The 22,171-nt window shown below is 53.8% G+C and overlaps 1 protein-coding gene across 2 annotated transcripts; it reads left to right on the top strand.

Moving 5' to 3' along the window:
- The first annotated feature begins 2,384 nt into the window (after positions 1-2,384).
- ITM2C (integral membrane protein 2C) lies at positions 2,385-15,514 on the top strand. 2 transcript variants are annotated; one of them, XM_027048164.2, is made up of 7 exons: positions 2,385-2,613; positions 10,317-10,457; positions 11,817-12,005; positions 12,994-13,104; positions 13,310-13,533; positions 13,634-13,784; positions 14,292-15,514. In XM_027048164.2, the coding sequence occupies exons 1-7, from the start codon at positions 2,488-2,490 to the stop codon at positions 14,634-14,636; spliced, it is 1,287 nt and encodes a 428-aa protein (XP_026903965.1). In that variant the 5' UTR covers positions 2,385-2,487; the 3' UTR covers positions 14,637-15,514. The 2 variants fall into 2 exon arrangements, with proteins under 2 accessions (XP_026903965.1, XP_026903967.1); XM_027048166.2 differs by lacking the exon at positions 13,310-13,533 and having other exon boundaries at positions 2,386-2,613; positions 14,292-14,532.
- The last annotated feature ends 6,657 nt before the right edge of the window (positions 15,515-22,171 follow it).

Here is a 22,171-nt window from a genome sequence, read left to right on the forward strand (position 1 = left end):
AGAAGTTATACAAAGGATCAATACCATAAGAAAACATACTCACATCATTAGTCATCAGGGAAAGGCAAATTAAAATCACAATAAGATACAACTTGTTGTATCAACTAAAATTGCTAAAATTAGACTGGCTGACAGCACCAAATGTTGGTGAAATTGTGGAGCCACTGGAACTCTCATACATTGCTGGTGGAAGTGTAAAGTGATACAATCCCATTCCTAGGCAGTAGGATACCAGGGTGGGGGCAGGGCCGTGTGACTAGTCTGGCCCAGGTCAGGCCGCAAGGGGGTGCAATATCTGTGGAGAATTTAAAAACAATAATGAGATGAAACCAACGAAACTTGGCTCACTTTATATTATTTCTAAACAATGTCATGTGATAAAATATGCCTGTCTGCTGGAGTGGACCATTCCCACCTCACCCTTTGTGATGTTCTTTATTCAAGACAAATGACAATAAATGTCAACCAAAAGTGCCGTGTACACAAATGTTCACAACACCTTTATTCATTATAGCCAATGATGGAAAGCAACCCAAATATCCATAACCAGGAATTTGGATAGATGACTGCAGTATGCTAACAAAATGGAATATTACTCAGCAATAAAAAAAAAAAGAACAAAGTATGGGTAAATTTCATAAACAGTGTGAGAATTTGGCAGGTGGAAGGTTTAATGTGATTAGGTCCTTGGTTGCAAAGTTGCATCTTAGGGCTGTTTTCTGCCACAGGGATTAATATAATGCTTGATACGCAGGGGCACTTAGGAAACTCTTTCTTTTTTTATTTTATTATTATTATTTTAACTTTTAGAAAGAGAATGTGAATTGGGGAGAGGGGCAGAGGGAAAGAGAGAGAGAGAGAGAGAGACAGAATGAGAATCTCAAACAGGTTCCATGCTCAGCACGGAACCCGATCCCACAATCCTGGCATCATGACCTGAGCCAAAATCAAGAGTTTGTTGTTCAACCTACTGAGCCAACCAGGCTCCCTGAAAAACACTTTCTGAATGGAGGAATGTATGTTGGGGATGCTGAGTGGGAATCTAACCAAGGGTTGGGACTTAACTTCTTCAAACACCAAGATTCATCTAGGAGTTCTTAGAGTTGGTTAACAAGAGTCCATGGCCCGTTCCTCTCTGGCTCTTGTCCAAACCAAATTTGTCTCCAAATTATCTTCTTCCACCTTCCCTTTCCCTCTCCCAGTTCCCCAGGACAGTGGCCTTAGCATCAGTTCAACCTTCCTTCTTAACATGTTTGTCCTCAAGCCTGATAAATTCATCCAAGACCTGAACCAGGATGGTGGAGTCTGGGATGTGGGTACCCAGGGCTCAACACAGCCACTCAAGACCTGGCAGGTGGGACAGGTCAGTGGAGGGCTTCAGACTGTCCTCAGCAAGCTTTCAGACTCCCCTAACTTCCCCTGTCACCCCAACTGCAGAGCCAAAAGCCAGTGTTCAGCCCAAGGCTGTGTGTGTGTGTGTGTGTGTGTGTGTGTGTGTGTGTGTGTGTGTGTTGCTGGGTGTTGTCTCCAGTCCAGTCTGGACCAGGAACAGTAAGGAAAGATCCAGGGTTGGGGGGGGACAAGAGATGCTCCAGTAACACAAGCCCCTGGTCTTACACAATACCAGTGAGGCTTTGCAGGGGCAGTCTTGTCTGGGACCCAAGCCTCCAGACACCCACCCCGCCCATCCTCCGACCACACTAGATCCTTCTGGATAGGGGAGAAATGGGCAACAGGGCTTGGCACTCACTAACCGACGCTGCAGGCTGCCCTTCTTTCTCTATTCCCAGCATCCTTAGCACACATCCCCAGAGCCCCTCAGGAAGGTTCTACAGGAATGAAAAATGAAGGAAAAAGGATGATGGAGAATGAAAAGAGACGTGGATGGATGCAGGATGCAGGCAAGCAGTTGGGCACCTGGACTTGTAGCCTCCTCCTGGGTCAGGACAGGTGGGGAGCAGTGGGGACAGGTGCAGTAGGGGCAGTCAGTGTTTCCAAAGAGGAGGGTATGAAAGGGAGCAGGAGAGACGGGGCATTTGTGTAGAAGGCGCATTTGCTGGGCAAACATTCTTTTAACAAAGGCTGTGTTACGGGGATGCTGGTCTCGGAGAGGAAGCTAGAAGGAAAAAGTCTGCGAAAGGGGCTTAGTCCATGGGTGATTGGATGGATGGATGAATGGAGTGAGTGAGTGAGTGAGTGAGTGAGTGAATGAGCGAGTGTGTGAGTAAACCTCAGCCCTCCCTCGATCGGAGCAGAGCGCCCGGCAGGGGTCACTGCGCGCCCCAGGGGCTGGAAAGGGGGCGCAGGCGCGGCCGGCGCCAAGACCCTCCTGTGGGGGGCGGGGCGGGGCGGACTGGGGGCGGGGCTAGGGGGAGGGACGCGAACACCGTCCAAACTTCCGGTGCCTGCAGAGCGCGGAGAGGCGGCTGCACAGATAGAGGCTGCACGGGCAGAGGCTGCAGGGCGGACGCGCGGCCGGGCGCAGTCATGGTGAAGATCAGCTTCCAGCCCGCCGTGGCCGGCATCAAGGGCGACAAGGCCGACAAGGCTTCGGCCTCGGCGTCGGCCGCGGCTCGGGCCCCGGCCGCTGAAATCCTGCTGACGCCGGCTCGGGTAAGAGGGGCCGGGGGTCGAGGCGTGCCCCGCCGGCCCTGGGAACTGCTCTAGGTGCATCGGGGTCCGGGAGCCGTGATCGGAGTGGAGTGAGGGTCCGCAATGGGCCATTCATCCCAGAGTGGGGAGGGGGCTTGGGTCCTCTCTTAAAACGGCAACCGAAAGCAAAAGTCCGAAGAGTGGGAGGGGTCCGAGTCACAGGTCCCCAAGGAGGGAAACGCTCGAGGTCTCTTCCAAAAGTGGAGGGGCTAGGCGGCTGGCCCCAAGACAGGGGAAGGGGCTGGTAGATATAAGTTGGAGGAATGTTGGTGGGGGTATGCGTCTGGTTCTAATCAAGGAGGAGGGGCCGAGAGAGTCGAGTCCCCCGGTGGGGGATGGGAGAGGGGTTGGACTGGGTTTCCCCAAACTGGGGGTGGGTCATGATTGGTAGGGAATGGCGGGGCGGGGGGGGGGGGGGAGTCTGGTGCCAACGAAGGAGGAGGGGCCATTGATTTCGTCCCTAATGGGGGGTGCTGTGGGGGGCGGGGAATGTGCTGCTGGTCTGCACCTAAATTGGTGGACAAGAAAGTGAAGAAATGGAAATAAGCCAGAACCGGCCCGGCTGCACGTTTGGGATTCGAGATTCGAAATTATGAGGCCAGGCGCCCTGATTTCCCCACCCCATGCCGTCTGGGTCTCCCTGCTCCCGGCTTCCTTCCTCTCCCGGCTCGCGTTCTGGGCGGCTCTCTCCATCCCGCCGGGAGGCTCCCCCACTGCCCCGGTGCCCTCCCGCATCCTGGAGGCTCTTTGTGGGGGCGGGCCTCGGTGCAGCCCGCCCCCTCCGGCGTCCTCCCCCTCCTCCCCCTTCCCTCCTGCCTGGGGGAGAGAAGGCATTTCCGCCAGTGGAAAACTGTCTGAGCTGCGTGGAGTCTGACCCGGAGAGGGCAGGACGCGTGGCGGGCAGGGAGGCGAGGGGAGGGAGAGCTGGTCCGGCCAGGCTGTATTGTGCCCCGGCAAAGGTGTCCACGTAACCGTCGGTAACCGTCCGCTCCGGCGGTCTTCGGGCGCGCCAAGCAGTCCCGTCGAGACTGGACTTGCGACGTCTTTGTCCACTCCCCTTCTCTTCCCCCTGCTGGCTTCTGAGGAGTCTTCCTCAGGGCAAGATCCCTCCCCAAGTTTTGTGGCTCAGACTCAACCTTGCCTGGAGTATTCCGGGGGCTGCGGGGCAGGGGGAGAAACCTGGGCCCTGCTGGAGGGAACGCTGGAGAGGGGCCTCAGGTGGGTGTCACAGCCCCAGCAGAGACCCTGAATGTGAAATGCACCGAGCAGCCTCAGGCCAGCTCCCCTGCCCTGGTGTGGTCATTGCATCATCCAGGACCACCTGGGCTGGGCTGGGTTGGGGGGTTGCTCTGCACCCCCAACCAGAGCAACTCCGTCTTCATCCGATGTTTAGATGAGAGGGGACGTTCCATATTTGAAGACCATGGTCTGCAGCTTTAAAAGTTTGCAAGGGTCTCTTCAAGCTTCTTTCCTCCCTTCACCAAGGAGCCCGCCTCCTCCCCTCCTCCCAGCCCAGGGAGGGAGTGGGGATGGGACCTGGCTGGCCCCTCTCTTCTCCCAGGGCCTGCTGCCCAGCTCAGGCCTGGAATTCAGGACCCTGCTTCTGAGAGCTACAGGCTTCAAGCGGAAGGGGAAACCAGCCAGACAGTCGGAGGATGTAATTCAGACTCCGAGAAGGTCCACCAAATTTCACCGGAGTGGCACATTCTCCAGCAGCCTCCTGATGGTGCCGGGCTAGATGGCAGATGCCAGCATCCCCTTGGCAGTAACTGACAACCGGCTTCTGGCTCTGACATCGGGCATCGTCTTTTCCCCCTCACCCAGTGTGAAGTGGAAATCTCAACACCTTCCTGGTGCTGTTTGGAATGGCCTTGGGCCTGATGAGCCAGCCTCCTCTCCCAAACCTTGTTAGCTGGGCGGGTCCCCTAGCTGTCTTCATTGGCAAGGAGGAGCACTGGGGGCCCAGGAGGAGGATTAACCACCCCCCCCCCACCACCACTAGGACAGAAGTGCATAGCAGTAAACTATCGCAGCTTCCCGAGGCCCTGTTGGATGTTGCCTGTTGGCTCTGACAGTTGCCTGATGGAACTGGAGCGGGGAAGAGAGTTCACGACTCTGAGCCTGATGTGCCCTCACCTGGCCAAGGGGCACACTTCTCACGTCCAATAACCAGGGGGTGTAGATCAAGTCCCCTCTCCTGCCTCCGGCAGCGAGCGCAGCAGGCACCCAGCATTCATACACAGTGCCACCATTATTAGGGTACCATTTATTAGAAGGAGAAGGTGGGTGGGACAGACAGGCAGACTGGGAGGCCCGGCCATCTGCTTTGTCAAGACAGAGCGTTTGAGGTTTGCCCCGTGCTGATGAGGATGCGGAGGAAAGCTTTGCAGAAGGTTTCCTCTGACTGAGGGTGACCCGAGACCCCTCCTTGGCCACCGAACTGGACTCCAAAACCAGATTTAAAGCCCTAGAAGGACCACTTGATGAACAGATGAGTTTGCGAACGCCCTCAGCAGGAGCTCCCCCGTGGCCGTTAGAGCAAAATGTCCACCTGTGTACGGGCCTACAGGGCCAGGGTGAGACCTCAGCAGCACCCCCACAGCGGGGGCCCCCCTGCTTCTGAGCAAAAACTGAAATACAACGAGGATTCTGTCCCCAGACCTGCTGCTGGAAGGAAGTGCCTCAGTGGGCCGGGAAGGGATGGGGGTGGGGGCCCAGCTGGGCCTCCAGCTGCCCACCCTCCCCTTGGCGCTCGCCTCTGAGATAATGAGAAGCCTGCGCTGATGGGCGACTGGCCGGAAGCCAGCTTGGAAAGTGGGTTGGCTGGGAAGCACCCCCTCTTAGCACCCTCTGGCCAGCCCTGCACCTCTCAGCCTGGCTCCCCTCTCCCATCCATCTGCTTGTGCTTGAGTGCACACGTACACACACACACACACACACACACACACACAGCCAGGTGTGGGCGTGTACACGGGACTGGGCTGGGGGGCTGCAAATGGTGGGGGGGGGGCTGCAGGAGGAGAGAGACATGTTCAATACCATCATCTTCTCAGCCCCGGGTAATTTTCTCCTTGGCCTTGCCTTTGATTAATGGCTCCTGTGTCGCCCCCTCCCCCAGCTGCATACCTGGGGATCAGATTTCACTTTCCGAGTCCTGGCCTCGGGCCCTTGGCAGGCAGGAGCTGGGTCTCCCAGAGTGGTTGGGGGAGGGTCCCCTGCCAGCCTGGAGGGCGGTACTGGTGGGCGTGGAGTCTTCCTGCCCCAGTGCCCCAGTACCCGCTGGCCCTGCCCGCTGAGCTGAAAAAAAGGACCTTTGTGGACAGGTGGTCCTGTTCCTGGTCCTATCTCGTGGAGGGGTGGGGGCTTTGGCCCCCTTCGTGGTCTGTCCTGGGCCTTCCCAGAGGGGCTTTGGCTTTGGGGCACACAGCACAGTGGTTTTTCTCTTCCCTCTCTAGTTCCCTCTCTTTTCTATTTGCTTTTCTGGGCCGGTCCTTGCATGTTTCAAGGCTGTCAGTACCGCCAGGGAGGATGAGTTCCTCTTAGAAGAAAAAAAATGTTTATGGTAAGATCACGGAAGCACAGCCTGGCTATCCCCCAACACACACACTCTCCAAGTTCTCTCTCCCCCAGGAGAGCTCTGTCAGCAGCCAGCTTTGCTTCTCATCCTTCGGAGCCTTTGTTCTCTAGAGTCTCATCTTGACCATCAGGACCGGAATAGATGAGAGAATGGGCCCAGCCTGGCCAAGCAAAGCAGAGGGTGGTGCAGGGGTCCACGCTGCGCTTACTCACCCGGCGTGTGTCCAAGCCGCTGAGCCACACGATAGGAATGGGGTTCCACTGAGAGCGAGTCCATGTGTCCCCGTGGGCATTTGTACATAAAACATAGCTCTCTGTGCTCCTGTGGACAGTGGGCATTTGCCCACTCCCCTCACCTTCACTAGGTCTCTCTCTCTCTCTCTGTCTCTGTCTCTGTCTCTCTGTCTCTCTGTCTCTCTCTCTGTCACACACACACACACACACACACACACACACACACACACACACACACGTTGGTGCCCTTGAATCTGTGGTCTGCAGCCTAGGAAAGAAAGATGCTGAAGAAGAATGATACCAAGGAGGCCAGTCAGGAACCCCTCCCTCTCCAGCTGTCAGCCTGGGCTACAGCAAGTGCATTTCTGACTCCCCTGCCAGCCTCCTCCCAGCAGCCTGCGACTGTAGTTTAATCTGCTTGCAGTTAATTTGGGCATTGTTACTGAGAGGCTCTAGCTGGGGGGATCTCCAGGAGCCATGGGAGTCCGCTGAGTTAATGCTCCAGTTGGCTGGGTTCCCCTTGACCGCTGTGGCCCTGGCTTTGCTAAATCATTTAATGAGCGCCATTGCGGGCCGCGGTGCCGTGGGCAGAGGAGGCCCGGGCCCCTCCAGGTCCCCGCACGGCTGGCTCACGTGCCCCACACGAGTGCACAGCAAAGCACTTTGCTCAGAAAGCCCAGTTGCCTTGGAGACAGTATGCAATGTTTTTCCACTTTCCAAGTGAAAGCCCCCCCCAAATGTCTGGCTGCTCCATGCGGGGGTGGGGGCTTGGGGGGGCAGCATTTTCCTGAGCCTCCAGCATAAGCAAAGCAGCCCAGGGGTCTCAGGAAGCAGGCTTCTCCACAGTCCTTCCGGGTGAGCTGGACAGCCAGGAGTCCCCAGATTCTCCGTTGTGGAGCTCAGGGCCCGGCAAGCAATAGCAGCTTCGGGGCAGGATTCAGGGGCCCTTTCTCCTGCGGGGGGCGGGGGGGGCGGGGAGGGGGGCTTGATGTCTGAAGTGCCTTTTGTCTCCAAGCAGGGACATCCATGGCTTCCAGTCTGCTTCCTGGCAAGCTCTGGTCCTGCTTTCCCTTCCTGCCTGCTGCTCAGCCCTGAATTTTCTGAGGTTTGGGCCCTGCAGGCAGGAGGGGTGTGGGCTTAGGGAGGGGAGCAGGGCAGCTGAGCCTCAGGCACGCACTAGGGGGCATCAGTAAAGGTGGGATAGGGAGCTCTGTGTTAGCCCCAGACACGTGAGGGGTATGTCCCCACACACCTAGGACAGCCGGGGATCCTCAACCTTCACAGTGACCCCCACAGAGTAGAGACGGAGAGTGGTATCCAGGGGGCCTGCTGGAGGCTGCGTTCTTCTCAGCCCTAGAGCCGCAGCCGTGCCCCAGGCACTGACCCAGCCAGAAGCAGAAAGGCTAGAAAGGCTGCTCTAAAACCATCGGCCTCCTTGTCTGTGAACTTCCTTGTGGAGCAGGCCCTCAGGCTCTCGCTTGTGGACCATTGGCTTTGTTTTGTTTTGTTCTTTTTAAAAGCAGTTCTCAAAAGCTGACTTCTCTGGTTTTCTGACCGCATGGCCAGGGTGCAGTCTCTACAGCTGGCCCTGTCATTGGCCCTGAAAAGGAAAGTTTCAGCTGATAAAGATCTGCTATTTTTATCTAGCACTTCATCCTTGACAAAGGGCTCTCAGGTTCCTGGTCTCCTTCAATCCCTGCCTCTTCACACTTCCTGAGAGAGATGCTCCCCTCATGGAGGATCCCGCCCCCGCTGAGGCCTCTCTCAACTTGGGGCCACCACTCACCCCACTGTCTGTGAACGTCCAGCCCCAGGGGCAGGATCCGCAGCTGGCACAACAGCCTGACCTGTCTCCTGGGTCCGCCACCGGTGGAGGAGCAGAGACGCCACCACCCTCCTCCACAGAGGCCCCGGGGTGGCGTGTGCCTTGTGGCACTTGGGCTGTCAGGCTGCCCCGTCCTGCGCTGCTCCTGGGAGCCCGTTGAAAGTCAAAACCATTATAATCCCCTGGCTCCTGTCGGACCTTGGTTAGAGGGCCCGAGCGTGTGGAGGAGATGCCAGCCAAGTGGGTGGTGTCATGAATTTATCTTCCTGGTCTGGATCACAGGACCCCTGCGGCAGGGCCGGGCTGGGGAGGGTCCCCAGGCCTGCAGAGGGGCTCAGCTAGTGAGTTTGGCACAATGGGTTTGACCTCTCATCCGCGCCAGGCGACCTCCCCGGAGGGCAGACTGCGGCGTTGGGGAACAAGATGGGCCGGGGCACCTGTCCGTCCTGTGTCTGTCCCATGGTGCAGAGGCGGGGGACCAGCTGGTCTGGTGATGGGTGTGCCCAGTGAGGGGGAGGGTCCCCGTGGTATTTTTGTCCTTTTCCTGGGCTTTGAGGGTGTGTGGGAGAGCCCCAAGCGGGAGGCATTTGCCCCATCTGATGGTTACCCCTCTACTCCCTGAGGCCTGGGCCCCATGCCCTGTATGCTGTAAGCCAGGGGGCCTCAGGGATTGGGGCCTGCGCATCACAACAGGCCCCGTGCCCCACCCCCACCAGGCCAGGCCCCCTGTGCTGGGCTAAGAGATAAGGGCTTCTCCAGGGTAACTTGGACCTGAACTGTGTCCCCAGCCCCCCAGGGCTAAAGGGAGACAGGAAACCTGGCACAAAAGGGGCTAAGCAGACAGTTTGTGGCTTACGTGGAGCCTGGAACTCCTTCCCTTCACCCACCCGGCCTCAGCTCCTGGAGGGTGGGGGAGTCCTTGGGCCTGGACTCTGACCTCACCGTGACTGTGTCTGGACGCCATGGAGGAGGGTGTGAAGGGTGGACAGTGGAGGCCGAGACAGGCCTGGGCTTTTGCAACATCTCCCAGGGTGGGTGAGGGCCCGGGTTAGGGCAGGGGTGCGAAGCAGGACGTGCACAAACGAGAGATGGCCAAGGCTCATTAAGAGCCTGAATCCTGAGACTCTCAGTCCAGTGCTCTGGGTAAAGCGGTGTCACCGAGATCTACGCACACACCTTCGTCCACCAGCCCAGACCCGTGTGCCCTGAAGTTCGGTCAGTTGAACTTGCTGCTTCTTGGCAGACCTGTGGCTACTGTTCTGAGCCCAAGCCTGGCTTCCCCAGAGCAGGTTTTGTCCAGGAACCTCCAGACTTCAGCCTTCAGGCTTCACTCCTGACAGCCTATTTAACACTGCCAGCCGGTGCCTGTGCGGGGCCGTAGCTGAGCTGTGCCCAGCATGGATCGCAGGCTTAGGGCCGCCGGGTCCAAGGGAGACCAGCACTGTGCCCAGACCCCATGCGCCTCCTGGAGCCTCTGTTTCCATCAGCCGGTGACCACTCCCTGCCATGGCCTTCTGGGGGGAGCCCAGCAGGCACCTCCCGCTGCCCCAATTCCAGCCTGCCCAGTGCACCCCAGCTTTCGGGTGGATCCAAAGCCTTCTCTGGCTCCCAGCCTGCCCAGTGCACCCCATTTCCTATAGGTTCCCAGGTCTGGTGCATTTATTAAGGCCACATCTGTGCTTCCCCCATTCTGTGTTTAAGAGTATATATCGTGGTCACAGCCGGCATAGTAAAGGGTACTAATGGCATGGATAATCCAAACGTGCCCGCTTAATCCCAGTGGGTCGTTATGTATGGCTTTGATGCGGGTCTCAGTTTCTCTTTACCTGGGAGGAAGCTGGGAGGACCCTGGGGGGGCATCCCTTCCAGATGATGCTCGTGTGTCCTCGGCCCCGTTCTCCCCTCCCCTTTTTCCCAAGGCTCGCTCCCGGCCGGCAGGGTGAGATCTCACTTCCGGGAAGGGGGTGGGAGGGTCCCCAGAGGTGCGGGACCACCATCTATCTGGCTGACCCAGCACTGCTGTCCACAGGAGGAACGCCCCCCCCACCACCACTACAAGAAGGGGGGCTCTGTGGGCGGCGTGTGCTACCTGTCGATGGGCATGGTCGTCTTGCTCATGGGCCTCGTGTTCGCCTCCGTCTACATCTACAGATACTTCTTCCTCGCACAGGTGAGGCCAGGCGGGAGGGAGGCACGGGGCTCGGTGAAAGGTAGTGTTTAGAGAGGAGCTGGCAGGAGAGTGAGCATGGGCAGGTGACAGCCAGGTCCTTAGGGCTTGTGAGGAGGGGGGACAGCAGGTGACCTGCCCCCAGGTGGGAGTGAATGCCCAGCCAAGCACCAAAGACCCGCATCCTCCCTCCATGGGGCCTCCTTGGGCTCACGCCAGCCTCTTGCCTGGTCCCGGAGACAGAACTGGAGCCCCGCCCTCTGACCCCTATGGACCCTGGTAGAATGTCCTTAGCCATGTCTTCAGACACACCTGAGGCCACCCAGAAGCTCTCCCAGGAACACAGTTAGTGGTGGGCGAGCTGGGACTGGAATCCATTGCCCCTTCCCACAGTGTTACCCTGGAGTGTTACCACCAGAAACTCAGATCCAGCAGAAATCGGAACTCTGTGATCCCTCTAGAGCTGGACCCTGTGCCCGAGGGTCATGCCTTGGATGTTTGCTTGGATCACAAAACAAGGAAGGCAGAGAGCCGGATAGTGGACGGATGCACCCCCACCTCCCGCAAGGGGTGGCCTCCGCCTGTGACAGCACCCCCGTTATCTACTCACACAGCCAAGTGAGGGCATGAAGCTGGGCGGGAGGACTGGTCATGGTCACGGTGACCTTGCGATCAGCCCAGATCTAGGGAGGGAGACAGTTGCCACCAAGGGAGTTAAATTAAAGCTCAAAAGAATAACCGTAAGTGTACTGAACAGGGAATTTCAGAGTGACAAAGAAGCTGCGAATTTCCAGTCATTTATGACCCAAGTGACCTCCCACCCTCAAGCACTGGCTTTTCACTTCGTTACTTAGTTTTTCCGTGATGGAAATTACTGAAGAGTTTTTGTATTCCATGTGACTTTCCCCTAGAAACCTCAGCTCCCACACACCTGCCGACTGCCCTTTTTTTTTGGCTCCCCCCCCCCCCACCGCCTCCCCATCTTCCCCCTCCACGGCCAGCTCCCCGCGTGTTCCCGGTTCTCCGTTTCCCATGGGAGTCCTCTCCCGGGCCCTTTCCTGTGGCCCTTAGGAGCCTGCCTGGCTCCTGGTCCCCTCTGTCCCCAGCCCCAACTTGTGCCCTCCTGGGGCTTCTCACCCCATCCCAACTGCTGGGGACTAAGCCTGGGACCTGGCAGATCCCGCTCAACCCTCCCTGACTCCCCGTGTTCCTCAGTTTCTCCACCTGTGAAATGGGTCTCATTAGTCCCACACTTCGTGCTTGCCCAGGCCTTGGGGGTCGTGGCACAGTGGGGTGGGCGGGGTGGCTGTGCCGGAGGCACCGTGTGACCGGTCTGCCTGTCTCTTCCTCCACCTTGCCCAGCTGGCCCGGGACAACTTCTTCCACTGTGGCGTTCTCTACGAGGACTCCCTGTCCTCCCAGGTCCGCACTCGGATGGAGCTGGAGGAGGACGTGAAGATCTACCTCGAAGAGAACTATGAACGCATCAACGTGCCCGTGCCCCAGTTCGGCGGCGGGGACCCTGCAGACATCATTCATGACTTCCAGCGGGTGAGGCCGGCCAGGGCCGGGGCAGGAGTGGTGGAAGGGTGTCCTAAAGACCCAGAACCCCCTTCCACCAAGGGTCGTGAGAAAGGAGAATACGAGTGCCCGTAGTACCTCCGTCTATGACGGCAGCTATGTCTGGCAGACGTCTACGGGTCTGCTTTATCAGGATTTTAAAGACCTCGCTTCTGTTGTGTAGGGGTAGCGTTTCTCACTGAACGTGAACTGGTGCAGACACTGGCTGTCATGGCGAGGCCGATGTTCCTTTCAGTTGGGTATTTTGCGGTGACTTTTTTTTTGAGGTAGAGCACGCCAGTCAAGCTCATTACGTGTACAGCTTAGTGGGTTTTCTCCGAGGCCTGCATGTAGTGCCACCCGGATCAAATCTGGACCTCGGCCAGCATTCCGGAAGGTTCCCTGGTGCCCTCCCTGGTGCCCTCGCCCCAGCCAGTACCCCCTCCCCAGAGGTAACCATCCTTCGCGCTTCTGTTGCCAGTGACCGTTTTGAGGCCTGTGAAACACAGGCTCTCCAGCCACCTGTGCCCCCGTACTTGCCTCCCAGAGCTTCCTAGGGATTGTCTGGTACGATCCCTTCACTCCGTATCCTGGACAGTCTTACAGCTGAAACCCCCCAGAGAGCCAGGGACGGAGCATCTCCTGCTGAGGGTCCTGGCTGTCCGCAGGGATGCCGGGACCTCAGAGGTCTGATGGAATGCACGATTGGAACATTACTGGCTTCCCCAAACCCCAGCTCTGTGATCCCATGAGAAGAACCCTTGTAACGACCGAGGCCCTGGACAGTTGGTGTCTTTCACGTAGTAAGTGGAAGTCCCCGCAAATACAGGCTAGGAGACGAGCAGGAGCCCAGGAGCACCCGCCCGGGTGATCGGGAATCGGGGGTGCATCGCACCGGCGTGGTCGGGCTGGTGCCTCCCAGCCCACCCAGGCCAGGCCCTCGACTTCAGGGACTGACGGGGCCCCTCCTCCTGCCCAGGGGCTCACCGCCTACCATGACATCTCCCTGGACAAGTGCTATGTTATCGAGCTCAACACCACCATCGTGCTGCCCCCTCGCAACTTCTGGGAGCTCCTCATGAATGTGAAGGTGAGCAGGGGCCCCGCTGCCTCGTAGGGGCCAGGCCCGGGGCAAGGGAGCCTCCTGCGGTGGGGGTCAGGGGGCCCGGGGGTGTTGCTGTCAGCGGGGCCCAGCACCCCGGATCGGTTCCCGCCTTCTCCATCTTCCTTCTCCCACGCCCAGAGTCCACACGTCTCCTTTTCTTCTCCTTACCACGCTTCCGCTCCGTCTCCAGCTTTGTAGCCTCCTAGGCCGTGCCCCGCTTCAGCAGTGCAGGGAACAGGTGGGGTCGCCCCCCTCCCCGAGCAGCACTCCCCGTGGGAGACCAGACCCCCACATGTGCGGCACGGCGGGCACCAGTGCTTGGCACAAACGGAAGGTGCCTGGAGACGTCAGAAGGGCGAGGCCTGGGGCCTCTGGATGGGGGAGGCGGGCGCGTGCAGACGGGACCCTGCCGGAGTGAGCAGCGTGGAGACGTGGGGAGCGGACAGTGGGCCAGGGGACCCCGAGGGAGGAGAGCCCGGGTACTGAGCCGACGCTGCGGCTTCTCCCTTCGCAGAGAGGGACCTACCTCCCGCAGACGTACATCATCCAGGAGGAGATGGTGGTCACGGAGCACGTCAGCGACAAGGAGGCCCTGGGCTCCTTCATCTACCACCTGTGCAGCGGGAAGGACACCTACCGGCTGCGGCGCCGGGCTACCCGGAGGCGTGAGTGGCCAGCTCCTCCCGTCTGGGCCCCTGCCCTGAGCTCTAAACCATCATCCGGCCGTGCCGGGCCCCGTGGCTGGAGAGCAGCCCTCCCAGAGCTCAGACGGTAGCAGCAGTAGTAACAGCTAATGGTGACTGAGCACGTCCTATGGGCCAGGCCCTGGTTTACACTCTTTATGTCCTTCTGAGACGGTGTGAGTTATCCCCACTGTCATTATTCTCGCTGTCCCTTTGAAAGATGAGGAAACGGAGGCACAGAGAGGTTCAGTAACACCCCTGAGGTCGCACAGCAGGGAAGATGGCAGAGCTGGGCTCTCACCCCTTCAGTACACTGCCTCTCAGTGGGTCTGGGTGTCACTTCGGGAGCTGCCTCTTCCTCCCACCTCCCTGCCCCGGGATCCCGAGGTCCTGTGGTCCCGCTCAGGTTCCCAGTCTGATTGCCTTTGCAGCCCAGCCGGCACTGGGCCGGGACACAGTCCTCACTGAGATTTCTCTGTTCCCTCTCAGGGATCAACAAGCGAGGGGCCAAGAACTGCAATGCCATCCGCCACTTCGAGAACACCTTCGTGGTGGAGACCCTCATCTGCGGGGTGGTGTGAGGGCCTCCCCTTCCAGGCCCCGCCCTTGCCCTCTTCCTTCTTTCCCTTCTGGCCACTCCGGCCCTCCTCCTTCCCCTCGCTTAGCTTGTACTTTGGACCTTTCCATAGATGTGACGTGTCTCCTGGTTCCTTTCCAGCCCTGCCCGCCTCCCTGTACCAGAGCCGTGACCTCTTGAGGCCCCACCTCTTCCGAGCTCCCAGGTCTGGGGGACAGGAGGGCGCCACAGGGTGGTTTCTGGGACCACCATCCTGAAGTCAGGTCCGCTGGGGCCAGCCCACAGCTGCACTGGCAACTGGCAGCCCAGGGGGAGGGCTAGACAGAGGGACTGGGCATGTGGGGGTCCTGGGCAAGGGGACAGGGTGGGGTGTGGTATGGGGTTCAGAGATATCTGCACAGTTGGGAAAGTCCCAAAAGGCTTGTTCCTTGGACAGCACATTTCCTCCTGCGTCCAGATTCCCAGACCTGGGCTGAGGGTAGGGTCATGTGCCCAGGGATGGACCCCCCCCCCGCCCCAGAGCACAAGGGAAGACGGTGTCCTGGGGCTCTCCCCCCAGGACTCCTGTCAGTGCCTTCAGCCCACCAATGGGAGCCTGGAGCGAGGGGTGGGGATGAGTCCGTCAAGCACAATCGTTCTCCGAGTGGAACCAAAGAAGGGAGGAGCCAGGGCCCCCCGCCCTGGCCCCCAGGAGCACAAGTGAGGTCCTGCAGCCATGGCCACAGGAAGGGGACAGAGCGAGGTGGGCAGCCTTGCGGGGCTGAGCGCTGAGCAGAGACGAGGGGGTGGGCTCGTTGCTTTCTCCAAGCTTGGAGCTGTTTGAGAAGATAATGTGGGGGGAAGGGAGAGCCACCTGGTACTTGTGCACCCTGCCTCCCCCTCGTTCTGAAATTCCGTCCCCCGGCTTTGGAGGAATGCAGCCTTTTTTCCCTTTTCCTTCTCACTTTTGCATGTTTTTACTGATCATTCAATATGCTAACCGTTCTCAGCCCTGAGCCTTGAAAAGGAGGCTTTGACGCCTCCAGCCAGACTTAGGTGCTCTCTGGAGATGAAAGTCTTAAATGCTTTGTATATTTTCTCAATTAGATCCCTTTTCAGAAGTGTCTGTAGAACAATAAAAATGTTTGACTTCTGACGTTGACTTGGGAGCAGTGGGTAGGGGAGGGCGCCGGGCAGGTGCACCCCATCCCGCAGGCTGGCCAGGGGTGCCTGGATGTGGAGGGCGGGGAGGCCAGCAGAGGTTCAGCCAAGGAGCATCCATGTCCCCTCGGTCCCCTTCAGTCCTCACACCATGCCGTGCCGGGTCGATTCACATTTTACAGGAAGAGTAGACCTGGAGTAGACTTGGAGACCGGAAGTAACTTGCCCAAGGTCATGGCTGCTTTTAAGTGCCTATAAACCATCATGTTTAGTTCTGCACGGAAGATGACATCATTATTGCTTGTCCTTAAGCACAAGGACGATGTAGTGTTCTTCGCAGTTTCGGGGCAATTAGTAACCACCTCGGTGGGTCCAAGCTGAGGTTGGCATGAGTCACAGGGTCTCATTCTACAGAGGAGGTGGTGGGAGAGCTTCCCGGAACTTTGGCGGGGTGGACCCAGCGGGACCGGGGTGAGGGTGGGTGCCTACATCCTTGCCACTGGTCCGGCTCAATAAACCTGTGAGGGACATAAATGACTCAAGTTTGCAGACACACCTTGTTCTCAAAGGCAGTCTTGGGAAGACGTCAATCTGCATGCAATGCAATCACAATTAAAATGCTGACAGGATTTATTGTTTAACTTGACAAGGTTCTTTTGGGAAAGTAAACATGGGGGATAGTCTGGAAGTCCTTATAAGGGGAAAGAACAGCCTCCAGGTATTAAACATCATAAACTACTATAATTAAAGAGTTCCACGTAGCAAAGGAAAAGGTCAACGGGACTCAGTGGAGGGTCTGGAAATGGTCTTAAATATGAGGATATTTAATGGGGCACATGTGGGGTTTTTTTTTTAATTGCAGTTATTTATTTTGAGAGAGTGCGTGTGCACAAGGGGAGAGGCAGAGAGAGAGGGAGAGAATCCCAAGCAGGCTCCACACCGTCAGCGCAGAGCCTGATGCAGGGCTCGAACTCACAAACCGTGATATGACATCACGACCCGAGCCAAAATCAAGAGTCAGATGCTTAACCGACCATGCCACCCAGGCACCCCTGTTGTTGTTGTTGTTGTTTTAATGTTTATTTATTTTGAGAGGGAGAGGGGGAGAAAAAGAATCCCAGGCAGGCTCTCCAGTGTCTGCGCAGAGCCCAATGTGGCCTCGAACTCACGAACCATGAAGTCATGACCTGAGTTGAAATCAAGAGTTGGACGCTTAGCCAACTGAGCCACCCAGGTGCCCCCTGGGGGTTTTTTTTGTTGTTTTTTGGGTTTTTTTAATGGAACAACTGGCTAGCCATTTGGACAAAACTTAACCTGGATCCTACTTTCCAGTAATAATATTAATTCTGCATAAACCAAGGTTTTTAAGTATGAAATGAAGCCATAAAAGTACTTAAATGATTTAGAAGAATCTTAGAGGAGGGAAGACCTAAGTATGATACCCACCAATTACAACTTGGACTATGAAAAACTAGAATTTATGGACAGCAAAATATACCACAAAGTCAAAAGGTTTTTAACGGGCACTGGGGGAGATGTTTTTGAAACTGAGGGAGATGGTTTTGAAACCTAGGACACTTTAAAAAGGGCTATTTTCCTGATAGGCAACATTTTTATAAATCATGAAAAATGAACAACCCAATAGATAAATAGGCGAAGAATAGGAACAGGCAGTTCACAGTTAGGGAAATACAAATGGATCATTGCTTAAGCATGAAAAGATGTTTAATTGCACGTACATAGAAAATACAAATCAAAATTAGGAAGATGCATTTTTGCATGTCAGGTGAAGCTTTTTTTTTTTTGGTTAAATATGTTACACTGCGAAGCATTCACTACATACAAAATGCTGTATATAAATCACTAGTATGTAGGGGCGCCCAGGTGGCTCAGTTGGTTAAGCGTCCGACTTTGGCTCAGGTCATGATCTTGCAGTTCCCTGAGTTCAAGCCAGGCCTTGGGCTCCGTGTTGACAGCTTGGAGCCTGGAGCCTGCTTCTGATTCTGTGTCTCCCTCTCTCTCTGCCCCTACCCCACTGTGTTCTCTCTCTCTCTCAAAAATAAGCATTCAAAAAAGTTTAAATCACTGGTATGGAAGTTATAAAGCATCATGACCAATGTGTTTCTGGAAACCCACCAGCCAATTAATGAAACAAAAGATGCCAATAGCACTGGTTTTCTTGCATTCACTTCTCCATTTGCTGCTGCCTAACAAACCACCGCAGAACTTCATGGCCTGGTTCCGAGGGATGGCCAAGTTTGACCAGCTCTCACTGGCTGCTCACTCCTGCTTTGCATGCAGCTGAGAGCTTGGCTGGACTCCGCATCCAAGGTGCCACTCCCATCCTGGCCTGGCTCAGCATGGCCTCCAAGCAATAGCCTGGCCTTTCTTACAGTTTGGCAACTGAGCTCCCAGAGAGAGGGAGCCAGGGACTTCAGTCCTCATAAGGCGTGGAATCCAAAGTTCCAGAATATTAGTTCATTGCATTGTGGTCAAAGCAAGTTACAAAACCAGCCCTGACTTAAGTGGAGGGGAAGTGGACCACCTCCAGATGTGAGGAGAAGCATTCATGCTCAGGGACGCAGGGAATGTTGGCTCCCATGTTTGGGGACCCCCACAGCATCCCAGCTTCTACCCTCCACATCCCTCACCTCCATATCCTGTGAGGGACATTAAAGGCACCTCTATTCTCTGGGGTGCCTGGGTGGCTCAGTCGGTTAAGCAACAGACTCTTGGTTTTGGCGCAAGTTCTTGAGATCTTGAGATCTCACAGTTCTTAAGATCAAGCCCCGTGTCAGGCTCTGCACTGACAGCATGGAGCCTGCTTGAGATTCTCTCTCTCTCTCGAAATAAATAAACTTAAAACAAAAAAAGACACATCCATTCTTAGAGCTAAAGACCACCATGAAAATGTGTCAATTTCCCATGTATTAGCCAATCTCTTTATAGTAATTACCCAAAACAGGTGAATTAATAACTCCTGAGATTCTCTGCTTTGCTTTACAATTCTACCACATACCTATGAACTCCTAGTGTAGTTTTCCTTGGATTTGAATATTATAAAAGTAATAATGAAATACATGTCTTATTCTCTGACTTGTGTCCTCCCAAACCTTTTATTTCTAAGATTCATCCATGTTAATGCCTCTAATATTATTTAACTCACTTATACTGCTGTATATCAGTCTATTAGGTGAATATGCGATGCAATTGCCTACCTATTCTAACAATGAGTATTTGGGTTCTTTCCAATTTTTTGCCATTACAACAATGCTCTTACCAACATTTCGTTTACAAGGCATCTGATGTAGCTGCGCAAGGATTTCTCTGTTATATACACCTGAAAGTGGAACTACTGGGTCGCGAGTGTGCGAGTATTCAACTCACAAGATTCTGCCATATTGTGTTTTGTACAGCATTGAACCAATTTACATTCCCACCTGTGCTGCATAGGCGTTTTCCTTCTTCCACGTCCTTCCCAACACTTAATATTAACAACACTTGGGATCTTTTTTTTTTCTCTTTTTGCCAATGGATTGAGAGAAAAATGGTAGTTCATGATGGTTTTCGTTTTCCCTTCCCTGATTACTAGGAAAGTGAGACAAGCTTCATATGTGTATTGGATCCTCAAATTTCCTTTTCTAGAAAATGGCCGTTTGTGTTCTTTGGCCTGTTTTTCTATTGGATGTTTTGTTTTCTTCTTATAGACTTGTAGGAGTTCTTTTATGTTTACATGTTTTATATAATCTTTATGTATAATGTCATTAGTGTATGAGAAATCTCTTACCCAAGTTTATGACTTGTCTCCTCACTTTCTTTGTTGTTTCTTTGATGAACAGAAATGACTGGTTTTAATGTAGTCAAATCTATCCATCTTTTTCTTTATGATTATGACTTTTTGCCTCTTGTTTCAGAAATCCTTCCTATCCCAACATTGAAGAGACACTGTCTTATATTTTCTTCTAATCCTCAAGGATTATTTTATAAGGCTTTTAATATTTTGTATATTACATTTAAACATTCCCTGGAAGTTATTCCTTGGTATGGTGTGAGGTAGGGATAACCAATTGTTCTGTTTTTGTTTCTGTTTTGGTTCTTTCTTTCCCCACTGAGCTGCAGTGTGTGCCTACAATGATCAAGTTTCCATCTGTGTAAGGTCTATTGCTGGACTTTCTGTTCTGTCCTAGTAGGTCTATCCTTTGGACCATAACCACATTTTTAAAAAGTCCAGATATCTGGTAATGCAGGTCTCCTACCTTGATTTTTCTGCAGCAGGGCCATGCCCATTCTCTGTCCTCTGTTTTCATATGCATTTTGGTTTCATGTGGTTCTATGAAATGTTGAGGTTTTAATGGACTTGTATTGAGTCTACATATCCACTTGAGGAGAATTGAGATTGCTCTGATACTGAGTGTCCTGAGCCATGAACACGGCATTTAAAAAATTATTCTGGATCTTCACTGTCTTCCTACTGGAAGATTGGCTTATACTTATCTCAGAAGCCTTGCAAATCTTTCATCAGATTGATTCCTGAGTCTCTTCTATTTGTTGTTATAGTAATTATACCTCTTTGTTGCTAATGTATAGAAATGTAATTTCTTTTTGAGTATTGATCCAGTGAACTTGCCAAGCTGTCTTCCTTATTTATTCTAAGACATTATCTGAGGATTCTTTTGTGTTCTCTACATAGGCCACTGTACTGATTATGAATAGATTTTGTTTCTTCCATTCAAATAATTAAAACTTATTTCTTTTCCTTATCCCACCTCATAGAGTAGGAGCTCTGGTATCATGGTGATAGTCATAATTTTTGTTTTGTTCTTGATTTTTAAAGGGAATTCACCTTGAGTATAGTTTTAGTGATAGATATTGAGAGAATACTCTTTTGAAGTTAGTTGGAGAAGTTGTTCTCAATTCTTTGTTTACAAAGAATTTTTAAGCGGGATATATGTTGAATTCTTTTATCAGATTTTTTTTCTGTACTTAACCAATATGATCACATATTTTTCCTTTTTTAATTTGTTAATGTGGTGTATATGTCTACGCTATTGGATTCTGTTTGTTAATATTTTATTTAGGAATTTTAAATATATGTTTATTAGTAAAGCTGACCTGTAATTTTCTTTCTCATGCTCTCCTTGTCAGGCTGTAGTGTTAATGGCTCACTGGTCTCATAGAATGAGTTAGGGAGAATGGTTTTGTGGTTTTGTTTTGTTTCAATAAAACCCAGTTTTCTCAAGTATGCACAAGCCCTGTTGTATCAATAATGGCAGTAAAATGGGTTTGACTAGAATCAAATTTTAACATTCCAGAAATTTCACTGCTAGGAATTTACCATATAGATATACTCAAACAAGTATACAAAAATATGTGTACAGGATATTTATTGCTGTAATAGCAAGAAACCAAAAACAAAAGTCCCTTGATTGGGGACTTACTTTTTTAAAAAAGTATAGATGAGGTAGATCTATTTGTTCTGATGTGTAAAGTTCTCCAAGATCTATAATTAGGGGAAAACAGATGGTAGAGAGACAATATATATCCCATTAGTGAATTTTCTAAAAGATGGCTCTATGGATGTGCATATACTATTTCTGGAAGGATACTCAAAGCCAACTAACACCAGTTACCTCTGGATAGCAGGGATGGCAGGGAAGTGTAGGACTTTATATCCTTCCTTGTCTAAAGATGTATTCTTTTTATAATTCAAACGTGTGTGTGTGTGTGTGTGTGTGTGTGTGCACATGCCTCGCAGCGGGTATGGGGGAGGGCCTGCTGGTTGAGGAGATGCCCTCACTGTCAGCTAACTGAGCACAGTTTCACCCATCTCCCCTCTGGATCTTGAGGTCTGTCACCCCTCCCTCCTAGAAAGCAATTTCTGTATCAGGCCCAGGTTTGGCCTGAAGACTAGAGTAGTTGGAAATGTTAAGTTGACACATATAGGACCTCGTGCAAGTGTTACTATGGAAACCAGAGCCTGGGCGGTCTCCATGGAAACCCTTCTCAGCCTTCTGCCTGAAGGAGTTACCACCCACTGGTGTTGAAGTCTTACTTAGCAGGGACCTCAGAGCTTCAATAAATGCTTAGGAAGAAAATGGCGCACGAGTCCCTGCCCACCCCAGGGATGTCTGGTGGGCTGTGGGCACCACTAGCTGTGGGGAGTGCCCTTGTGGGGAAGCAGAGTGTATATGGGGCAGATACCTGCGGTAGTGGTTGCAGTGTCCCCAGAGTGGACATGGGGCCCGCGTCTGGAGGCCCGGGGCGTCTGGACTCCTCTGCTGGCCACTAGTGAGGCTGACACCATCTTGGTGCTAAGTCATTCCGAAGGCCTTTTCCAGCTTTAAAAACACGGTTTCTGGAGCCCCTGGATGGCTCAGACGGTTAGGCCCCCAACTTTGGCTCAGGTCATGATCTCACAGTTGGTGAGTTCAAGCCCCGTGTTGGTTTCCGTGCTGACAGCTCAGAGCCTGGAGCCTGCTTCCAATTCTGTGTCTCCTTCTCTCTCTGCCCCTCCCCAACTCGCTTTCTGTCTGTCTCTCTGTCAAAAATAAACACTGGGTTGCATGCGGCCTGGCAGTGTGGGGCTCAGAGGAGACCAAAAAATGGCCAGTCAGCCTTCCCGGGATCCATCTGAGCTTTGGACAACAGTGAA

The sequence above is a fragment of the Acinonyx jubatus genome, chromosome C1, assembly GCF_027475565.1.
Source record: "Acinonyx jubatus isolate Ajub_Pintada_27869175 chromosome C1, VMU_Ajub_asm_v1.0, whole genome shotgun sequence".
Lineage (NCBI taxonomy): Eukaryota > Metazoa > Chordata > Mammalia > Carnivora > Felidae > Acinonyx > Acinonyx jubatus.